The following is a 20,634-nucleotide window of genomic DNA, read 5'->3' on the forward strand; positions in this document are numbered from 1 at the left end:
ATCCCCATTCTCTATCGTATATTTTGCAGTGAAGGACCAGCTACTATGGTCCCAAATAAATTTTAAAAAGGCACTGCAGTAACTCAGAATATTAGGGATCTACCTGCGAGAATTTGTTTCATACAGAAAGATAGATTTTCAGTGATTGATTAACAGGTATGCAGACACCACTCTATTTTTATATCAAAGCATGGACAGTATGTTGAACATCCTTCTTCATATTGCTTTAGAGCATCCAATATATATGTATTTTTAAGGAGATAATTGTTTTTTACTTTTTCTTTATTTTATTACTTTTTCTGCAGAGTTTTGAAGAACGAGGGGCAGGTGATGACAATTTGGGGCCTTCTGTGGAGACTAAGGGCTGCATTCAAGATGTGATTGAAAACAATTCACAGCTCACTTGCTCATCCCAAACCACTGAAATATACCTTCCTGTGCCAGACTTGGTACTGCCCAGGGACAATGAGTTGGTATGTTATGTTCTAGTAAACAGTGAAACTTGATTTGAACCACCTTCAGTTACACAAATTTCTCAGTTGCAATAAGAAAGAGAGTATGCCTGTTATAAAAATGAGGATATTTATGGGAAGTTACTCACAGTAATGCCATTGTCAGTTGAGGTATTTTCCGGTTGTAATGTATGAGGCAGAAAGCTGAACCACACTAATATTTTTCAGTCAATATCACTAGTACAACACCGGAAATCCTCTGATAGAAATTTCTTGTATCTGATGGAGTAGCCTTGTGGATAACAGTGTGAAATGTCTGCTCAGGCCATTTGTCTTGGTTATAACTGGGCTGTGTCTCATTATTGCCCTCTCTTTGATTTAAGCCACCTTCCTCCTTGATTTCAATGAAGGATCCAGCGATAACTGTTGTGTCACCTCTGTATAAGCCTGAGTAAGAAAAGATAAAGACAATTCAATGTACAGTGGAACCTCGATCTATCATTCCAGCTGTTTTACCTCTGCTCTAAGTGACCAAAACTCTCATTTGAACCGCATGCCCTTTGTGATATAACTCCCCCTCCCTAGATGAACGTTGATATTCTGGAGTTTGATCTATGAGTGGCAAGAATCTCATGATTACATTGGCCAGCTGGAGTGGTCTCAAGCAAAAGAGGATTTTTTATTATCAAATTAGGCTCTTGATGTTTTCCTTTTATTGAGTGAAGCCCATTATTCTCTCCTAGTTTCAAGTGAAAGACGAGGACGAAGGTAACCTTAGTGAAGGGAATTATCCTGTGCTGTACACATCAGATCCAGCAGGAATTTCAACTGATGTGTCAGATCCATTAGCCACTGATGAATTGGTGAGTTTACTTGTGCCTTGTACAGTTCTATTTTTCTACTTCACAATATCATTCCTTTGTGGAATATTCCCAACACCTCTCAGCAGAAACGTAAAGCATTCTCCCTCACCTGATCAATGATAACCAACTACAGAATAGATTTCATGAGTGAGTCATTAAAAATTAATTATTCGTAATAATGAACATTTTTTTTTTTTGCTAAAGTGACACTTCAAATTTCTTTACTAAGCAAGTGAGCACACTGTCTTCACATTGGTGAGCAGTTGTTGTTCTTTTGATAATATAACACAGTTTTCACTTCTGTTCATGACAGAGTAGATGGGTGATTAGGAATTGAGAGTTAAGCAGAGTACTGTTGAGTTTGGAACAGTTTAATAGCATGACCATGACATCATGATGCAGCTGCTAGCCCGGTCTAACAACATAGCTCGTTCCTTATGAGAGATTGATATTCACAGGAATCAGATCAGATTTGGATATTTTGATGAAAGTGAACAGGAGTTTAAAACAAGGTCTACGGATTGGTCCTTCTTTACCACTTTTGTATGGGGTGTTGTACGTTTTGCAATTCAAATGGATTACCAAAAGACATCAAAAGTTAGTGACATGAACTAATTTTTATATACCTTTACTCAATTTTCTGCTACTGTTGTTCATAGTCTTGAGCCCCTTCCACTATGAATTTAATATTTTGCTTATTGTTAGATATTCATTAGACATTTTTGGACACACTCATCTTATTTTTCATTCCTGGCATAAGGCAGGAATACCCATCATTTTGGTAAAATGACTGAACTGAGTCCACAGTAGTTTGTTCTTTGTTTTTGCCCCTCCTTGGATCTGGTATAGCATTCCATATTCACTAACATTAAATCTGGTGGCTACTTTTTTCATTCTCCACAAAGTAGTAGCTAGTGTTAGTATCTGAATTATCTCTCGCCGACTGCCTGCTGTCACCAGTTTTTCTTTTAGTAACCCCACTAGCACATCCATATCACTTGCTTTATCAACGACTTTTGAATCATGCTCTCGAAGGAAGTCTTTATCCAATAGTTTGCAAGCCTTTTTGTTCAGAGTAGAAGTTGCAACTTTCTGTTACCTTTAATGAGACATTGATTTGCTGTGAGATACAACTGCATGGAGTTTCAAAGGAGACACATCCATTTCCTTGAACAATGAATTTATTTCCTCCAATACTTTTCTTTCAATCAACCTTTGTCAAAATCTACAATACTATCATCACTGCCAGCAATTGGGATTAGCTCTTAAATGCCACAGTTTTCTTCAATATATATGGTGTATGTATTTATCCACTTTTTCTCTACACGAATCACGTATCTTTTGTCCCAGAATTTCTTTTACCATTTTGTAGTATGCTATTTATCGTGAATGAAAATGCTGGTGTTACTGTTTGTAGTGATTTACTCCTTTTTTTCTATGACATTTAAATGGATCACAGTAATTTATTTGATACGTTTTATTTTTTTCCAAGAAGTAGGTTTTTTGGTGCTCACAATTAATCAAAAGAAGTCCAGAACTTATTCCATGCCTGTGTTCAATCATTTCTCTTTCCAGTGTACTTATTTCTTCAAATTTTAGGAGATTCACTTAGTGTAGCTAGTTTATGGTACTCTGTACCACTAATTGTAAGTTCTCCTCAACTACAGTTACCAGGCTCTTGATACTGGGCCATTATAAAGACATCAGTCTGAATGATAAATCAATATATGAGAGTGAAAAATTATTGTTAACTGAGATAAAAAAACAAATTTTGTCAAAATATTTTCCATGAGGCTTACATACCTGGTTTCTAGAGATGGACACAAATATTAACTACAGAACTTGTTGGAAAAAAAACTTGATGATCACAATGCCAAAGTTGGAGGGCAACTGGGGAAGACAAAGGGCAAACAATAGCTGCATCCTGAGAGAAAAACTACATTGTACGAATGGTGAATGTGGCAGGGCTTACTCAGCTCATTTTCGCTTTCTGTTCAATGAACCCTGTTCAGGTCTAAAATATGTGCTTACATTGTTGCCATATTCCAATGTAATCTGATCTTTTTCTCAGCTCCGCTATGAAGTTAAAAAGTATCATTTCTTCAAAGAAGATACACCAACAAGTTAATGTCTAATCCTCATTAAAGGCTTGTCAAGGTTAGACAATGTATCTTCTCACATTATTCTTATAAGTTGCACTACATTCATAAAGTAAAACATATTCGTGAAGTTTTTGTCAATACAAAATGGATAAAGTTAACTTGTACTGACATGTATCCAGTATTTTGATGTGTTCTATAAATCAATGATCAAGTTATCCCCAGCAATGATGGGTAAGTGCTATGAATTCCTTAAAACATCCTGTTTCAAAAGTATATTTTTCTTATTGGGAGAAAAACAACCTGCACATAAAAAATGGTTTAATGTTGGAACTTATTATGTACAAGTTTCATGTCATAAATATTTACTTAGATAAAGAAAATAGTTAACACAAGCATTTCATCACACCTGAAGTAGAACCCAACACTGACTGCCAGAGTCGTGAAAATGGATTTATTTTAAATAATTTTTTTAACAACAAAACAAGCAAAAAGCCATGAATTTCATTTTTATAGGTGGTGGGTCATACATTAAGGAATATTAGAAAAATAATATAGCTCTATTCAAATATTGCCTCAGGTCAAACTAGAACCATATTTTTTTAGGCAAAATTTTCTAAAATCTTATGAAACATGAGTTTAGAGAATTTCCTTTATCCCTTAGGATATTTTCAATTGGTTTTTGGAATCCTCATGACTTCTATAGTAAACCTGTAAATGTTCATAGTGAATCAGATGAAAAATATGGCTGAGACAAATTATTTCTCTCTGTAGGTACTATCATTTACAAAAGTCGTGTTGCAAATCGAGCAAATTAAAAAGTAGAATATTAATCACATTAGCTTCCTTAATGTTGACAAACAAACATTTATCACACTATGGCGGAACAAAACCATGGCTATGGACTTATCAATGCTACTTTTAGTCTACAGTTGTTAGGGCATATGCTGTGAGGTCATCGTTGTCTAGATCTTTTATTTAATCATCCAAATATCATAGTGTTTTCTTTCTCCTCTACCAAGTCCTCTTGTGCCATTATTATGACTGCATGGTTGGTTCATTGGCTCTAGAGTATATTGTGTCTCTCACAGTATGCAGTTTTTATCCTATTCCATGCAAAATATCACTTTACATTTAGGTTTCTTCATTCTTAGGATATTTTTCAATTAGTTTTTGGAATCCTCATGACTTCTATAGTAAACCTATAAATTTTCATAGTGAATCTGATGAAAAATATGGCTGAGACAAATTATTTCCCTCTGTAGGTACAAGTGCCTCTGGAGACCGCATTCATTGAAAAACTGCAGTTTCATCTAAACTTCAAATAGTCCCAAAAGAACTATAAAAGATAGACTAGAAATATTTTACACTGTTTTATTCCTACATGGAAGGGTGAAAATTTTCAAGTGTCATCAAAATACGAGTCGGTGGGTGTCATGCCTGGATGAACTGACATGGAATGACGCAATAATGATTTAAGTTCCACTAATCCGGTTTCACTGCTCTGTGACTCCACTCAAACGACCCTTCTGAACGAATAAGCTGCAAAAAAGCTCTGTACGAAGGGGACTGAAGAGCCTCTTTGGGCTCAGTGTAGCAGTAATGCTATGGCGAAAACTCCACTATCTGGAAATGGTTGAAGGTTGAATGAATATTTATTTTCCAAACAAATCTTTTTTACCCATATGGCAGGTTAGCAGAAAAAATATTTTTAATGTGAGGCAGGTGAGATGATAATTTGAGGTGTTGCTGATGGAGTATTCAGAATCTAATTTGGAGTTATTTCCCTCCAGATTTATTTCTTTGTGAGGCAGGCACGACTATAGTTGGACCCCCTGGTCGGCTCACGATTAACCTTTTGAAAAATTTGTAAAATTGCTGCAAAAATACAATTTTAATACATAATTTTATTTTAACTTACACGAAAAAGAAATAATTAATAAGAAATTTTTAATTTAATGGAAAAAAACAATGAATTTGACTTTGATTTTGGACAATGAAACCTTTCATCCCCCAACGTAATGCATACTTTTGACCGTATACAAGCAACAATGCAAAATATCCACTAGAATATTTCACCTCTTTCAAAAAATATTCATCCAAATTCTACTTATAATCCACAGATTCTATCAAAATCATGCTCCAACGTTTTGTACATGTTTTTTTAATAATAAATCCAGGATTTGTTGAAAAATATGAGGTAACTATAACGTGAAAAAAAATAGGTTACCATAAGGCACAGGATATGAAGCTTTAAAATTAGTCAATCACAGAGAAGAAACCTATCCAGAAAATAGTTGTAGAAACCGCTGCCAATCCACCAATGGGCGAATAAGGGGTTCCAACTCCGGTTCACCCGTGAGGCGATCCCAAAAACCTTTGGAGTGGTTTTTGAACTCGTTGAACTTTAATAGATACTGAATACCTTGTGCATTGACAGGCCCTCAAAGGTCGTGCAGAGGCAGATGGACCTAAAGGCGATCTTCCTGAGAAGCAGCAATCTCAGGAAGACGATGAGGAGGAGAGCTTCTGTCCAAAGCTGGAGAGCGATTTGGATGAAGGGGATGAGTGCAGAAATAGTGATGCCGGAACCAACGTGGTGAGTTTGGGATACTCCCTGATCGACAGTTTTTTTAGTATACTAAGTACAGCAGACTTGTGATTATCCGGCTGCAGATTATCCACGCATGATTTTCACTTTTACTCAGTATTTAATGAAATAAAATGCATTTGGATCCGAAAATATCCGATCCGAAAGATCCGGCTCCGAGAATCAAGGATCCGAATTTTCTGATCCGAATCCGGATCAGAAAAAAATCCTGGATCTGTCCATCCCTGATTAAAAGCATGGTGTTACAGTTGCTATTAGCGTCCATACTTTTTCTTTGGCAGAAAAACATTTCTATAGATGATTAGAGGGACGGAAAAGGGGCATGTCGAGTGACAGAAAAAGGAATGCGTACAAGGAGGTTGTAAATATAACAGACTCCCGATTATCCCGCTGCAGTATCTGTGTTATGGATTATCCGTGCGTAATTTCCTCTTTTGCTCAATATTTTTAGCGGCCTTTATAAAAAAATTAAATTGGATGCAAAATCATCGGAATAACTTCATTAATACTAGGATGCACCAAGCATATTACTTCTGTTAGAATCCCCTTCGAAATGGAAGCAATAGCGAGCTAGCTGCATTCATGGCAGTACCATGTTCCTGTTTTCCAAGCCTTACAGCGCACGCTTACACGGCCACGCTCCGTGATCATGGATACAAGTCCCGCTGCAATTGCAGGCAGGGAAACTTGTGTGATAGGCGACTACGTGGCGTGGTGCCTGACAGTGTAATTTCAGACATTGAGCAGTGGTTTGGAGCGTTAGTGCAAACCACTTTTCTGTATCCTTGATCACACAGCCACGGATGTACGGTTTTCACAACCAGGCTTTAATGAAGCATTAATAACACGAGTACAACCATGCTATCACTGCTAAAAAGATCGTGAACTGGCAAAGAAAGCTCTCAATGTGTCCGGGGAGCACTTTAAAGTAGCAGAATTTGGTCATCAATAATAATATATTTTGTTTTATGTAAATTATGAAAATTACAATGCATGGAAGTGAAATTTTGGGTTATCCGTGTTCTCCGATTATTCGTCCCGTCTCTTCTCATCATTTGTATGTCCCCTTTGCGTTTCCTTATGGCTGCATGGATCGCAACCAAAGCAGACAGAAAGGTGCATAGCATGTGCCCGAGCCCTCTAGTGCAACTTTTGGTTGCGTCTTGTCACATCTTTTGCGTCGTTATCTCATTACCCTTTGTTACATCACATCGCACAATTTCTGATAATCCAGACAGGTAGGCACACCTCATGACACGCTCAAAGATGAATGAAACATTTAAATCATATATGATCGAGGAGGTTATTAATATCTGGAGGCTAAGATATGCATAGGATTAAGTACTATGCAAATGTTAGAGATTTTCTAAAACATTTTTTCCTCCATTAGATATGATGTCTTATCATAATTTAAATGGCAAAAGTAAAATATTTTGTAATGGACGATATACAGTATCCTTGATGTATTGTGTAGCAGCTTTGTTTGTTTTCCTTCCAACAAACAGCACAAATATATTTATTCTTCTCAGCACTGCTCAACCCATTAACAACCTTATCTAATATTTCCATGTTTTCATAACTAAGGTGAGCCCTTCTTCTATGCTAAAGTACAGTACTTGAAGTTCCTGTTTAAGTATTCCCTATTCCAAGTTTTTCATTGTCTTTTTTCTTAGACATCATTAGTTTCCAAGGTGGCTTATTGATTGTGTCAATTCAATTTACTCCTAGAATTCTTGATAATTTACTGGATGTAGTGTAGATGAATGGGAGGCAAGCCCTCACGACTGGTTTCCTTTTTTTTGTTTTTTGTTCTATTAAGGTTGACATGTTTTCCTCGTAGGGTTTCTTAAGGGCAGGATGGATGTCCCTTTCACAACTGAAATTTTGATTTCACTTTGCTATCACAAAGGACTACATAATGTGTTAACCCTTTCGAGACCGCGGAGTTTTCGTCTTAGCTTGACTGCTGTACCGAGCCCCAAGAGACTCTTCTTTCTCGTGGTACGGAGCATTTTTGGAGGGCATTCGTTAAGAAGTGTCTCGCTGAACCTTTTTCGACCCCTCCACGGTGGGACTCCGCATTATCTCGGACTCCGAGAGTAGTTGTGCTCCCTCCTTTCCGGGTTTACCAGCATACCTGCGGCATTGGTTCGTGGTCAACTTATGTGTATTGCTTATATGTATTTAGCAAATGGATAATTGTTGCTTGCACGTAAATTACAGACATAGAATATAATTCCTCATTTTTATCTGAGCATTGTCAAATTTTAAACGAAGTTCTAAGGCCATTATCAAAGCGTTTAACGCAGCAACAATTTCCATGTTGATGTTTATACATAACTCGAGATATAAGTTAATATTTGTCATAGAATTTCGTTTAATAATTCTAAACGCTGCTCAAAAGACAAACAATTCAATTCTTAGTTTATATTTCTTGAGAAATGAACAAATATTTATTTCGAAAATTGACTCTATAAACAATTGTATGACCGCTGTCCCTTACCGCTGAGAGGGGTTATAAAAGACGAAGGGTCCGGGTACCTGCTCCCGGATTCGGAGGGTAAATCCTAAACCCCGAAGCGTTAGGTCCCGAGACAAAGGCGACCTAAACCCACGACCGCCCTGAAAGGGGAAGAGCTAGAAAACGTATATATACGGGTTTCGTTTTCTTGACCGGGAAAATCTCACACGTATATATACGCCCGTGGTCTCCTGGGTCAGGAAACGTCCACACGTATATATACGTGTACGGTAGGGAAAAGGTTAAAATCGTGTATTTTTATCCAGTCCCATCTGAGATATGCAGCCTCAAACTTAACAAAAATTAAAAAAAAACAAATTTTAAAAATTCATAAATAATTAACGAGTGAGTTGTCAATGCTGATACTCTATAAAATGTGTGTACCCAATGATATCTTACTACAAAAAAATGTTAACTCTGATAAATTTCTCCTTCATGTTTTTTTTTAATATCTAAAGAGTGGAATTCTTCAATTTTTGACCCCCTACTTTGGAGACCATTTAGACAGGTAAGATTTGCATGGGGAATTATGGCTATGAAACACTATTGTATGGAAGAAAGTATTGAAAAAAAAACGATGCCAGTTTCAATCTTGTTGCATGATGCAGTCCAGGGATAATCAATTTAACACAAACGTCTTCAAAGGGAAAAAAAAGCTCTGTGATTCAAAACAAAAATGTCCACCCCATGTAAACGGTGTAAAATGAAATATTTTTAAATCGGTTTTGAACCTCCCATTTGTGTAGTTAAAACATATTAAAAAATTAAAAATATGAAAAATGGCAAGCAACCTACCTTGGATCACTTCAAATGGATTGACCATTAGGGTGCCTCGTTTTGCCACTTTTTTAAGGAGCGAATCGTAATACCCGGCAAAAGTTGCGTACCCGGGTGGGTAATACAGATATGATTTTTTTTCAAAATTGGTTAATATCTTCTGTTCGCCATTTTGTCTTGAAATTTCGAAATTTTTGACAAAAAACGTTAAAAATGTAAATAACTTAAATTTATTTTTGGCAAGCACTCATTTTTTCCAATTGTGTAAAACATTGGTCTTTCGTTTATATTTTAGACCAAACGCGACATATTCCTTCTAATTTTCGAGAAAATGACCTTATCTCGTGTCCCCGAAAGCAGTTTTGAAGGTAGGCAACCCGCAACACACCGTCTCATTTTACGCTATGCATGCGATAAATGACGCGAAATAGAGATGTTTTTCAGTTAAAAACGTATAATTAATGTAAAACGATGAATCAATTTCTCGGTGTCGATGTCAATTCTGCGGTCCCTCGCGAGGCCCTTAAGTCACCTACCTCTCTTCTAATTCACAGCACTATTATTTCACACACTGCACTACAACTACGCACACTGCACCTACAAATTCGCTTAGATAATTATTGACTTAAGTCGCATTGGACTACTAGATGTCCCTGCGCAGCTATATAATATCGTCGTGTGAGCACCAAGCGAGCATAAAGTATCTATTTAATTTTTTTCATTTTGGGGAGGATCAATCCCCCTTGATCCCCGCCCTTGCTACGGCCTTGCCTGATGAGAATGACTCATTTGTTAATTTTGATGTAGGTGACTTCTTTACCTCTTTTACTTTCTGCACAGATCATCAAAGAGGAGGAGGCAGCTAATGACAGTGCGGGATCTTCTGCTGGCACAAAAGAATGTATTCGAGATGCGATTGAAGAAACTTCACAGTTTGCATGCTCCGTTCAAATGACTGAAGTATACATTCCTATGCAAGACTGCCAATTACCCAGAGCCAATATTGTGGTAAGTTTTATTCTCATCTAGGAGCAGCATGGCCTTTATTTGAGTAAAATTCTTAGTTGTATGACAAAATTAGGATTGCGTTGAGTGTATGTATGTGTTTGTATGGGATGTCACCCTGAAATGTGCGAGTGTCTGTTGTGCAACTTTTCCAGTTGTACAATATATTGCAAAACCATTGAGATCTTTATCTATTTTCATGTAAGTCAATCTTTTTTGTACAATATTACTATTCTTCTGAGAGAAAAGTGTTTAATTCCATTGAGTACTCCAGTGGTGAACTTTATTTTGTCTTCTTTCAAGGTAAAAGTCTTTGCTATGTCAGAGAGCCTAAACACGAATCTTTTTTACCTGATTAGATCCTTGTTGTAAAATCCTGCTAATTTTCTCATAGAAAGGTGATTCATCCCATTCCTTTAATTATGTTTTGCTCTGGTTGAAACCTTGCATCTCTATTAATTCCATTCTTTGAGAGTCCAATTCCAATCACCTCTTTGTTGAGCCGATCCCAAAATATATCTGCATAGATGAAAGATATGGCTTCATTAATCAGAATGGCGTAATTGTATGCGATACAGTGGTTGGCTACTGTAGATCCCTCAGGGTAGGTATCTAAGTCTTATGCAACGTTTGTGCTCTGACATCTTGGTTTAAATAGTTATTCCAGTTTCACCAATCTGTATGTCTCCACACTCATGAGGCATGTGATAGTAGTCGCCAGAGGTCTTTAACCCTTATGCATTCGCTGCACCTTAGCGGTGCTCGTGGTTTTAAAATTGGTGTAAAAATTTTCCATTCCGATGGAAAGATGATGATGAAAGATTTATATGTTCAGAGACTCTCGTTAATACGAACAACGTTATTACGAAGTACTCGTTCTTACAAAAAGAAAATCGTTGGCCTCAACGAAAAGGCCTATCCTAGCTATAGGAAAAGAAACTTTATTACGATATTACGAGCCTCAGTCCCGGTCCTGGCGGTAACAAAATGAACTTTATTACGAAGTTCCACACATAAGCTATGGCATTTAGATCGATATTCACTACGCTAAGTTTTAATAATCACGCCACGTTTAATTTGTCCTCGTGTACTGTGACCGAGAGCGTCATTTTTGGTATTTCTTCAACATTCGCGCAACGTTATACCATAAGCTTCATTCCTGGGGGATCATGGTGACAGACTCATTACAGCTCGTCAATTTGATGTACAGTTAGTGCTCTTCCTACGCACATTCGATTTACGAATTTTCAGGTATGACAGCATTAAAAATGTCTAATTTGGAATTTGGCGCCTTTTGATTTGGCCGTTTTACGCCGTGCGGCGTAGAGGAAATCGTACTCTGGTCATAATCTGAACAAAGTATCATTCATTCCGGCGTGAAGTTAGGAACTGTTCAGCGTTTCGCCCGTTGTTCCTTGCCGCGGAGAATGATTTTTTCGGCTCCAGCTGCGTTGCACGCCCATTTAGTTCACTTCGTCACAATCGTGAGTTAGCGCATGTTTTTTGTGAAGTGCTGCATTGTGCAGGATAACCGTACTCCTCAATGCCTTCCATACAGTACGGTCCGGTGACGGCACAATAGGAGGTGCGGATAACCCTTCGCCAGCACGGTTTGCAGCCAATAGCTGTCCCCCAAACGCATCTCACATTATCGCCTAGTCTTATAACGTTGTCAAATGCAAACAGAGCAGCGAAATAAGCCTGATCCACTAAAACATGCCTTTTCTTCGAATCCCCAAAACAAGTGATTCTTCCGCTGGGTCCTTCACGCTCGTCGTCCTTTTCGTCTCCTTTCTTCACGGAAGCCATTATATGCGTTTCACTTTCTCACCTGGCAACGCTGCCCCAACCTAGACTATTCTGCCAGTCATCAGACAACTCTCGGCGGCCGGACCGTGGGTTTATCAACTTAGGACCAAGGTCGTGGAACGCATCGAGTTCGTAAATGGTACTTACTGTATTCGGGAGGATATCAACCCTCGATTACGTCATCCCGCATGCCGAAACTGAAACGAATTTTCCTGTTTATATATATTTCCGCGTAATTCAATCGCATTTATCATCCACGGAGTTTTCGACGATTCCTAAAAGACTCGTTCATGCGAACTTCGTTATTACGAATCTTCATTTTTTCGGTCCCGTGACTTCGTCATAACGAGAGTACTGTTTTTATCATTATCAGTAGAAAATTTGTAAATAAAGGCTAACTTTGAAAGAAATTAACTAAAAATGAAACACCATCTCTGCGGCACCGTAAATCCTGTGACGTAACTAAATTCGTAAATCCATATGAGGGTTAAACTCTGCACTTTAGCTCTGTAGATTTTCAGGATGCATGTGGATTGTCTCAATGTTTCCATTTTTACGAAATGCATGACAATTTTCCAGAAATAGTGGAAAGAAATGAAAGAGCGAAAAGAGAATTGGTGTCAAGACCACCAGCATCTTTCGCCAACATTGAGAATGTTGAAACATCTAGGTTGGTGAAGCTGGAAGAACAAAATATGCAACCCCTGGGTTGCCAGGCGACGATGTTTGCTTGTTGTTGCTGAGTCAGAAAGTGTATTAACCCTTTCACTGCCATCGGGCCGATATATCTGCCCTCGCTGGTTGAGCGAAAAATGCCAGGGGCCAATTTATCGGCCCTAATGGGGAGCATGCACAATTTTTTTTAAGTACTGGAATAAGAAGGCCTCTACCTCAAATGTACTTGCCGAAAATTTCGCCTATGAATAATGCTTCTCAGCTGAGTTATGAGTCTTTAAAAATTGATCTTCATCGGCTGCTTGAAAACAAGACATCATCGGAGCGTGACGTCATGGCACGGTATCCACTGATGACACACTGAGGAAGTGGATAGAAAATCGATCTACGAGGGCTCAAATGCAACTTCGGCGAAAATAATTGCTGTTGTAACGACAAAATGTAGACTGAATATTTTGGGTTGCCAAGGCGTTGTTGAAATAAATAAAGGGGATTGTTTGGGGAGATTTGGAATGAAAAAAAATTAGCCACCATGAGGAAATCGAGCTAATGTTAACTGAGGTATTTTGGTTTCTTATATCCCTCTTGAGTCAATTTGTCTAATTTTAGGAACTACTACACAGCGCGACGAAGATTTTTACTTTGATATCTTGCATTCAAGGCTCTACCACTCTCTCTAAGACTCTCTTTAGCAAAGTGAATGGTGTATCGTGCGATGACGTCAGGAGGCGTTTCAGTTCACGTGACTTCAAGTGATATTCGAGCATTTTTAATTAGCAATTATTGACGTTAGCGGAGTACCAGGAGAGTTTTGGCTCATATATTTGAACTCGTGAGAAAATTTTCTATTCAATGAGACTAACTAGCATGATGAACAAATTTCATGCATGTTCCCCATTATTTCCCTTTTTTTCCTGATTGGGGCCTTTTCAATGGCTGTTATTTATGTAAACCCCATAATCTATCTATGGTTATAAGATGTAAATATATCTTAAGAATTGGGAAAAAAATCTATACGCATTAAATAAAATTGAGTAGCTGTATTTTTTTTTAAATCTGAAATGATGCTAATTTCAGAAAATAGCCTTGGCAGTCTTCGTACATCCCACTTGAAATTGGCTGGCAGTGAAAGGGTTACGTTTGGTCATAAGAATCTCAGGCATCCACAGTTTCGACCAGCTTGAGTGGTCTCTGGAATTTGACATGGTTCTATTATTATGCATTAGAGATGTTATAATTATTATATAGCTTTTATTGAGTGACACTCAACATTCCCTTTTAGTTTAATGAGAAAGGGGAGAAGGAAGAGCTCCTCAATGAGGAGAATTATCCTGCATTTATCTCACCGAATGCGGTTGGCACCTCAAGTGATGCTGTAGACCCCCTGGAAGGTGATGACGAGGTAAGTGCACTTTTACCATGTTAAGTTTTTCTGTCTCAAAAATTCATTCCTCTATGGAACTTTCCTGACATCATTTAGTAGAAGCACTCATTTTTTGTCTCACATGGTAATGTAATCTGTCCCTTTTGTTCATTACCTACATGTTTGAATTTTGCTCCAGAAAAAGCTGTAAAATGCATTTATTTGCTGATGAAAATGTCATAAATATATTAAACTAGTGTTCGCTCTGACTTTTAAATTCTGCGTTTGGAATTGAATAATGTTTATCTGGGGAGAAAAGAGGGGGGTATGGGAGTGTTAAAGTGACCTTGGGTTACTCTCGAAATGATCCTTGCTCTCTTTTACTTCTATGACACTTTATTCTTCGCACTTATACAAACGGGACTCTCCAGCCCGAACACTCTCCATGTCTCTCGGCTCACTCGACTCAACTGTCCTTACGGCTTCTCGACGCGTCCCCTCGAGCCACCTCATTTGGTTCACGGTCACTGGGCTTTTTCCATCATTCATACTTAGCTGTCACATTTTTGCGCACTTGTAAATTTTCACTTCATTTAATCCCAAAAAATAGATATATTTACCTTTATTCATCCACGGCAAGGATTGTATTGCGACGAGGATGTTATTAATGTATATCGCTTCCATGGACAGTGGCTAGTTTTCCATTGGGTAATGGAATTACTATCTGCTTTAAAAGTAGCTCTACATTTGGTATGAATCATTAGAAAATGAAGTCAACATAAAAATTGTATAAATGATTACATGAATGGCACAGTATTTAAGGCACAGTTATTCAATTTAAAATGAACATTATTCAAAAACTGTCTCATTGTCGAAAGAAATTACAAAGTGTTCATTGCTGTATATGTGTGGATGATAGTTCTATATTGTAAAAGAATCGTTTATTAAAAGAATACTGATTCTTATGTGCATTCATGATTAATGAGTTGATTCCTACTTTCAGCCTTTGTTTACAGAGGACGAAAAACTGATTGGTAATTCTAAAATGGCCAGTGACTCTATGACTGAGGCTATAGGTGAGTAAACTCTAGGTCTTGCAATTATATGCATAGAGAGGTTGTTGTAACTTTTTTGAAGGATGAAGAACCTAAGTTAGTCATCCATGTGTAACTTTTGTTTAATTTAGTTTACATGTCACTTAAATACGAGAGAACATTTATCTTTACATTTGTGTGGTCTAGATTTCTAATAATATGAAGTGTAATGTATTCTATAGAAATATTATAATTTCCTTCAACATTTATTTATAGTATAAGTCCTTTTAATGTAAAATATTTTGTTCTGCTGAAGTCGATCGATTTTAGACTTACATTAGATTGGCTACTAAAATTTCATTTATATTTAGTGACATACTGCATTTATGGCAGTGAAAGCTTCATATGAAGTCTCCACTCTAGTTCAGTCAATGAACTTCCACAAATGAGTTCTTTATGACTGGTGTTATAGACAAAAATTTCTAGTTATTAATGATCCATTACGGGTGCTTAGCATGAGGTACCACTGCCTGTACACTGAAGTCTGTATTTGTATAAAACCTGTGGGTGGAATTCAGTGAAATGACTGTATGAAATCGTTTCCGACTTCTTTTGGTAGAAATGTGATATGTCCATGTTGAAATACAACACCAGTAGTATTTTTCACCCATTTATGTACTACTCCACTGCCTATTTTTTGCCTAGTTTTGACACTCAAATTCATTCTGAATTCTTTCCCGCCTGCATCTACAGAAGGAAACATTTTCTGTGCTATGGGTAGCATAAGAATATTTGAAACCTCTGTGTGTGGAGTTTTTTTTGGGGTTGAGTTACCCTGGTTTTCTTTTTCTTCTTATTTGGGACCCAACCGGTCCCAAATAAGAAGAGAAAACCAGGGTACATATTAATATTATTTATATTATAAATACCCTGGTATATTATTAATATTATTTAAGCATTGTTGGATTTTAAATAGATTTCTAGCATTAATTACAGCCAAATTAGTGATCACAAGTTACTGAGAATGCAAGGCCAGAAGTGGTATTAGCATATCGAATTTATAAAGTAAGCATGGACTTTGGAACCCACTCTGTCTTATTCATTTATTTTTGTGGGCCTGGCAACTGTGCTTGGTTATGTTTAACAGTGAATCATGTCAGAAAATACTTTGTAACAGAAAGTAAGTAGATATATTATGGATTTCAGAAGTAAACGCCAGAAGACAAATCAATGCAGCTAAGATGCAGCACAACTCAATTTTAATAACTTATGTGTAGCAGCTTGCTGTTATTGATAAAAAAAAATTATAATCACTTATATTTCAATATACTTATGTGGATCTCATCAGGAGGTTGATCAGGAAATGATTTAGATGGATATCATATTCAACCTGGAAAATGTAATTGCTCCCATTATGGCTTTTTAACTGTTATCCTCAAACGGATGAAAGTAGGAAATTATGTAATTTTTAACAAATTTTATTTTTTCATCAAATTTACCTCTGATTGTAAACTAGACTTGATTCATGGTTGATGTATTTCTTCTTTTTCAACAACAATGTGCTGTGAAATTCGAAATAAAAATGCATGAATTGTGGCCTCTTCAATGGCATATGTGATATCAGTTGCTAAGTAATTTATGAAAAATATTTCCTTATTGGTGTCAAAAGTAGTAGCTGCTAAAAGTAAACTTATATTGAAAAATCTTTAGCAATTTTAACATTCAAGAAATTATATTCCTTAAAGATTTTGATAATTGTTGTTCTCTCACATAGGAGGATAAGGGCAACAGTATTTTCTCTTCAGGTATTTTCAAAAGAAAATTTTATGTCATTTTAAATACATACTTAAGGAACATTATGTTGTGTATAATCCATAACCACTGAACACACGTTTTTGTCTTTTAAATGAATATTTTTTTAAAGGGCATGGTTTCGTTTTTCTTCAGAAATTTTCAAGCTTGATATGACATAATGTTTGATGCTTGACTTTTCATTTTGGACAAAATTATAGCAATATTGAAATGTCCAAAAAAGACTGACATCTGATCTACTTGCATAGGAGTGAAAGGAAAACATTATTCTCTCCTTAAGTTTTCCTAAATGAAATATTATTGTCATTTTAAGTATCAGCTTTTGGAACATTACAATATGCACAGCACAAATTTACTGAATACACATTTGTCTTTTGAATGAACAACTTTTTATAGGGTATGATTTCTCTTTTCATCAACAATTTCAAGATATTAATTATTATGGATGCGTGCCTTTCCTTAAGGAACAGGTATAGGAATATGTATAGGAAGGAATAGGTTCCTATCTATCAAATGGTTTTTAAAAATTAGATCTGTGAGTCCTGGATTGTAATATGATTTTCTTTTCTAGGGCTGTCAAATCCTGACCAAGTGCTGGTAGAAACGACACCAACTTCACACCTGCTGGCAGAAAGAAATGTATGGATTGATCTTAATGATTATTGTATTGGTTCATCAGCCTCAGTGACACACATTCAATCCAAGACTGTGGCGTTCCCATGTGGGGATGGAACGAATGTGATGGATAAAGATTTGAAAGAAGACATTGCTCATCATGCTGACAAGGTACTGTCTAACTCAATTCCTGATGATGGACACAGTTATATGAAACACATTCCAGCATCTAGAAACAGTGGAAATGGAGCCACAATGACTGTTGTAGGGGATAGAAGGGATGCACCAAATATCACAGGTAGCCTTAGGTTGATCAGAGTCACTGAAAACAGAAGAGTTGGCATTGAAGCAGTCATGGAAAACCAAAAAAAGATGAGTTATTGCTTCATCAAAAATCCTAGAAATGGTAAAAATTCAAACGAAAAGTTATATTATTGCTCCCACTGCAGATATGGATTCAACACCAATGATGATCTGATCAAACACATGGAAATTCATTCTGGTACCAGCAATTTGGATCCTAATGATGAATCATCTATGGGAAAAGATGAGTCTTTCACAGTCCCCGCATCAAGAGAAGAAAGTAATAATTCTCGCGAGTCGTCCATCTCTGAGACATTGACGGGATTGAAAAGGAGAAGACGAGGGGCGATGCGAAAATTAAAAGCTCCTGTTTTAGAAATCTGTGGTGGATTTGGAGAGAGGAAAACTGCGGTACGAGTGGGAAGTTCTGATGGGGATGGGAAACCATACACGCAGAATATGTCCCCAGAGTCCACCACCTCTTGCGCGAGAAACCTCAGAAATGATGCGCTAGGAGGCGCAAAAGGAGGGCCTTTCAACTGCAACGTGTGCAACAAATCGTTCACTCGGAGAGGCATTCTTGGCAATCACATGCGTTCGCACGAAGAAAGAAAACGTTATCCGTGTACGATCTGCAGTAAGTCTTTCGCTTCGAAGTTTCACATAACTCAACACATGCGCACGCACACGGAAGAGAAGCCTTTTTCATGTAGTGATTGCGCAAAGTCTTTCTCTCATAAAGGCAACCTCATGAAGCATTTGCGCACCCACACGGGGGAGAAGCCCTTTTCGTGCAATTATTGTGCAAAGGCTTACACTAGAAAGGAGAAACTCATCCTACACTTGCGTGTACACACAGGAGAGAAGCCTTTTTCTTGCAATTATTGCGCAAAGGCTTTCAGTGGAAAGGACAATCTCATCCTACACTTGCGTGTACACACGGGGGGGAAGCCCTTTTCGTGCAATTATTGCTCAAAGGCTTACTTTAGAAAAAATACACTCGTCCAACACATGCATACGCACACAGGGGAGAAGCCTTTTTCGTGCAATTATTGCGCAAAGACTTTCTCTCTTAAATGCAACCTCATACAACATTTGCGCACCCACACAGGGGAGAAGCCTTTTTCTTGCAATTATTGCGCAAAGGCTTTCAGTATAAAAAAGAAACTCATCCTACACTTGCGTGTACACACAGGGGAGAAGCCCTTTTCGTGCAATTATTGCTCAAAGGCTTACACTAGAAAAAATACACTCGTCGAACACATGCATACGCACACAGGGGAGAAGCCTTTTTCGTGCAATTATTGCACAAAGACTTTCACTAGAAAGGACAAACTCGTCGAACACTTGCGTGTACACACAGGAGAGAAGCCTTTTTCGTGCAATTATTGCTCAAAGGCTTACACTAGAAAAAATAACCTCGTCAAACACATGCATACGCACACAAGGGAGAAGCCTTTTTCGTGCAATTATTGCGCAAAGACTTTCATTAGAAAGGACAAACTCGTTGAACACTCGCGTGTACACACAGGAGAGAAGCCTTTTTCGTGCAATTATTGCGCAAAGACTTTCCCCAGAAAGGACAAACTCATCCAACACACGCATACGCACACATGATAGAAATCTTTTTCATGCTATCACTAAATCTTTAATTAGAAAAGAAAGTCTCATCGGATACTTGCATGCACACACACAGACAAGAGACCGTTTACATGCAATATTTGCAGCAAGTCTTTCACTTCTTCTCTTACCAATCACATGCAAAAACACTCAGGAGAGAAGCCTTTTTTGTAGAGATGTGCGAATAGTATCCGCGAATACTCAAATACTAGAAAGCATTCCATATACGAGATCTCGATTAATTATGCTACAGCTAAAATCTTGAATGCTTTGAATTTCGTGCCATGCACTGTCGCACGCACATCGTTGGTACTTTACTCAGAAAATGTAGAGAACTCTAATCATTTAGTGCATGCAGTGCTGTTTAGGCAAGTTGACGAAATACATCAAATTCGCGGATTAGAGTGGTGAAAAGAGTTCGACGTGAGAACTTAAAATGACTGGGTGTAAAAATCGGAAAATCCCCAGTTTCCCCCACCAGGAGAACCTCAGTGCCATGAGATAGTAACTGTGTGGCACAATTCCCAAAATCAGCTACCCCCTCCATCCATCAGTCATCGGCCCCTTCTCCGACGCTTTCCTCCTCTCCAAAATCGAAACGGCCCCAGCTTGCGCAGGGTTCGTATTATGAAGACCATAAATCAAAAGCTTCAAAAGAAAATATCAGGTTACAGAAGAATAATAGAATCATGTTTCGCTCTTCCCTCTTTCTCCACACTGACCTTTTTCTGCTTACCTGATTCGAAGTTCCCCATTTCTGGAGGTCAACTTCTGCATGAGTTATCTGCTTGCCCAAAAGCTGTCACACAATGACTTTAGGCAATTGATATTGCACCTTTATTAGATTGAAATATTAGTAATGTGCGCATAATGTAAAAAAATAATAAGACCTAACACGACATATTTCTGACTTTATTTAAGCATTTAATGTAAGGAAATAAATGCCAAATACGATGGAGACTTATTATTCTGGCAACACTCAATGTCCTTGCCGCTGAGTTTCTGGGAAGTTGATGGGGTATTTTTTTTTGCAAACATATCAAGTTACAATTTATGACTATGCTACGAATCTATT

General features: G+C 37.6%; 1 protein-coding gene across 1 annotated transcript; it reads left to right on the forward strand.

Moving 5' to 3' along the window:
• Positions 1 to 441: 441 nt before the first annotated feature.
• LOC124170162 (zinc finger protein 260-like) lies at positions 442 to 19,689 on the forward strand. Its single transcript, XM_046548863.1, has 6 exons — positions 442 to 473; positions 1,196 to 1,315; positions 10,164 to 10,331; positions 14,095 to 14,214; positions 15,179 to 15,251; positions 17,593 to 19,689. The coding sequence occupies exons 3-6, from the start codon at positions 10,275 to 10,277 to the stop codon at positions 19,554 to 19,556; spliced, it is 2,214 nt and encodes a 737-aa protein (XP_046404819.1). The 5' UTR covers positions 442 to 473; positions 1,196 to 1,315; positions 10,164 to 10,274; the 3' UTR covers positions 19,557 to 19,689.
• The last annotated feature ends 945 nt before the right edge of the window (positions 19,690 to 20,634 follow it).

This window comes from Ischnura elegans, chromosome 13 (assembly GCF_921293095.1).
Source record: "Ischnura elegans chromosome 13, ioIscEleg1.1, whole genome shotgun sequence".
Classification (NCBI taxonomy): Eukaryota; Metazoa; Arthropoda; class Insecta; order Odonata; family Coenagrionidae; genus Ischnura; species Ischnura elegans.